The 2,500-nt window shown below is 42.3% G+C and overlaps 1 protein-coding gene across 1 annotated transcript in view; it reads left to right on the top strand.

Annotated features, from left to right (window-relative positions):
- Positions 1 to 263: 263 nt before the first annotated feature.
- Positions 264 to 2,500, top strand: part of LOC137991618 (uncharacterized) — a 2,699-nt gene continuing 462 nt past the window's right edge. Inside the window, exons 1-3 of the mRNA XM_068836675.1 lie at positions 264 to 849; positions 1,369 to 1,550; positions 2,175 to 2,341. Coding sequence (XP_068692776.1) covers positions 264 to 849; positions 1,369 to 1,550; positions 2,175 to 2,341 — 935 coding nt within the window. The remainder of the gene's footprint in view (positions 850 to 1,368; positions 1,551 to 2,174; positions 2,342 to 2,500) is intronic.

Here is a 2,500-nt window from a genome sequence, read left to right as displayed (position 1 = left end):
TTGTTACGAAGAGTGTTCAGCAATTGCGTGATAGCGACAAAGCGAAGAAAAGAGCACTCCTCCCTCTCACAAAGTTAACCGCCTGAAATTGAATTCAACAATCTGTCACAGTCTGTTATTCTTCATTGTTCTTCTGTAGGCTGGTGGTCTTTATCAGCGTATAGACAAGCGGCTCGTTACCAAAATGTGCAGGTGTAAGATCACAAAACGAAATTCGTCGCCACGTCAAGAATTATGTCCAGCGCGAATTGTATCGTGGACAAATGGCATCTCAGCTGACAAATCGACGGTTTTTCCCTTCAAAGGCAACCATACGAAATCATATTTACAAATCTGGGACCAAAGACAGGTTTTCAAAAATTGACCAAGAAGATCTTCTTAAGAAAATGGAACTTTGGAAGGAGGCCTCACCCGATAATTCATTCGAGTTTCATCCTTATGCAACTTATGCCATTGAGGAAGAAAGCCCGCGACGTACAGACGACGGTGGAGATGGCCAGAACGACAGCAAAGGTGATGAACAGATCGTAAGAACATCTACAAAGGGGTTCCTATTTGTACATCAAACAAGAGACCAGAAACGATTGCTAGAGCGATATGGAAACGAGATCTGTATGCTGGACGCTACCTACAAGACCACGCGGTATAGCCTCCCTCTTTTCCGCGATGTTGTCAAGACCAACGTCGATTATCAAATCGTTGGTTCCTTCGTTGTCCAAAGTGAAACGGCGGACGCTATATTTGAAGCGCTCATGGTCCTAAAGTCATGGAATCCTAAGTGGAAACCTCCCTGTCTTATGGTTGACTACTCAGGGGAACAAATGTCTGCCATTGAAAGGTTATATGCAGGTTCGTAAAAAAGAAATTAAGAATTAATGGCTTCCTCTCATAGAGAGGGGTGAACAGTCTCGCGGATCGGCCGATTTGGCTAAAAAAACTAGTCGGATTTCGGATTTTGAGGACACATTTTGCGGATTGGCGGATTTTGAACGCTCAGCGGATCACGGATTTCTTCAATATTTCAGCGAGGATTGAGGATTTTGTTTGGTTTGAAGTGCGGCTCGCGGAAATTAACTTGGCGGTCTGTTTCCATTTATTTCTACCTGACCTTAGATCTAGACTGGCTTACAGCGGTTATCACGGTAACACGCGCCCCTAAACGACATGTTTTAATATTCGAAAATAAAATTTAGGCGGACGTCAATCAAATGTTTCCATGACGGATTCAACTGCCGCCAAGAGAACAGGAGAATCATCCCGGAAACATTTAATTGACGTCCACCTAAATTTTACTTTCGAAATATGAAAAAAGTCGTTGAGGGGCGCGTGTAAGTGATAACCACTCTAACACATCTTTGACATTCAAAGTGATCAGACTCCAGAAGACTCTAGGACCCCAGGATTTCGGTTTCCGGCCAGACAATGCTGACGATGAGGTGACTGAATATGACAGCAGCTCTGACCAGGAGGAGACTGAAACTGACGTATCAGAACTCGAAAGGGTCCACTTTCTTGTTAGGAACGACTGCGCAGATAAACAGTTAACGTCGGTTAAGTTACCGATTGTTCTTAGTTGCTCACTTCTCTAACAGTACTGCGGATTAGGATTTTTGTGAAAATATCAGTCTGCGTATTGGCGGATTTTGCGAACAATTAGCACGGATCGACGGATTTACTGACCCCTAATCACCCCCCTCCTCCTACCTATGAGATATTCATGAACGTCCAATCAATGCGACTTCAAGTTGAGTCAGAATGACATGCAGATGTAGAGACTATTTAAAACAAGTTTCCTGAAACTAATCCTTGCTGCTTTGTTTTGCAGACGTTCAGATCGTTATATGTGATTTCCACCGTGAACAGGCATGGGAAAGGTGGCTCGCAAGAGCAAGCAATGGCTTGACGGTTGACAAGCATAACGTACTTGCCAAACTACGAAGTGTAGCAAGAGCAAGAACAGAAAAAGAGTACATGGACAAATTGGAAGAACTAAAAGACAGCGAAGAGTGGAAATCTAGTTCTAATTTACAGAACTACATGACAAAAACGTGGCTTCCACAGTATAAGTAATTTATATAAACCTTAAGCTTATCGCGATAGACCTTTGGAAAAAAATTGGCATTTAATATCCCTTCACCAAGCTCTAATTTTGAAAGTGTATGTCAACCTTGCAGAAATGGGTTTGGGCATTCCGTAAAGACCGGTTCCTAACCACAACCAACACCAACAATGGAGTCAAGAGACAAAACAAGGCTTTTAAGTACGATTACTTGGAGGGTCACAACCATGCAACGCTGAGCAGGAGGTTGACTGTTGTCGTTGAAGACTTTCTTCCTAATAAGTATCTCAGTTGTGTACCAATCAAATAACCTATTATTCTTAGTGCTACATATGAACCGGGAAAGTGCTGCCAGAGTTACAAAACTCATTGTGAACTTAAAGATAGAAATCTATGAGTCTTTATATCGTTAAGTTACAAGTCGAGTATAATTTCATTAAA

Source organism: Montipora foliosa, chromosome 2 (genome assembly GCF_036669935.1).
Source record: "Montipora foliosa isolate CH-2021 chromosome 2, ASM3666993v2, whole genome shotgun sequence".
Lineage (NCBI taxonomy): Eukaryota > Metazoa > Cnidaria > Anthozoa > Scleractinia > Acroporidae > Montipora > Montipora foliosa.
This window is presented reverse-complemented; position numbering and strand designations above follow the sequence as displayed.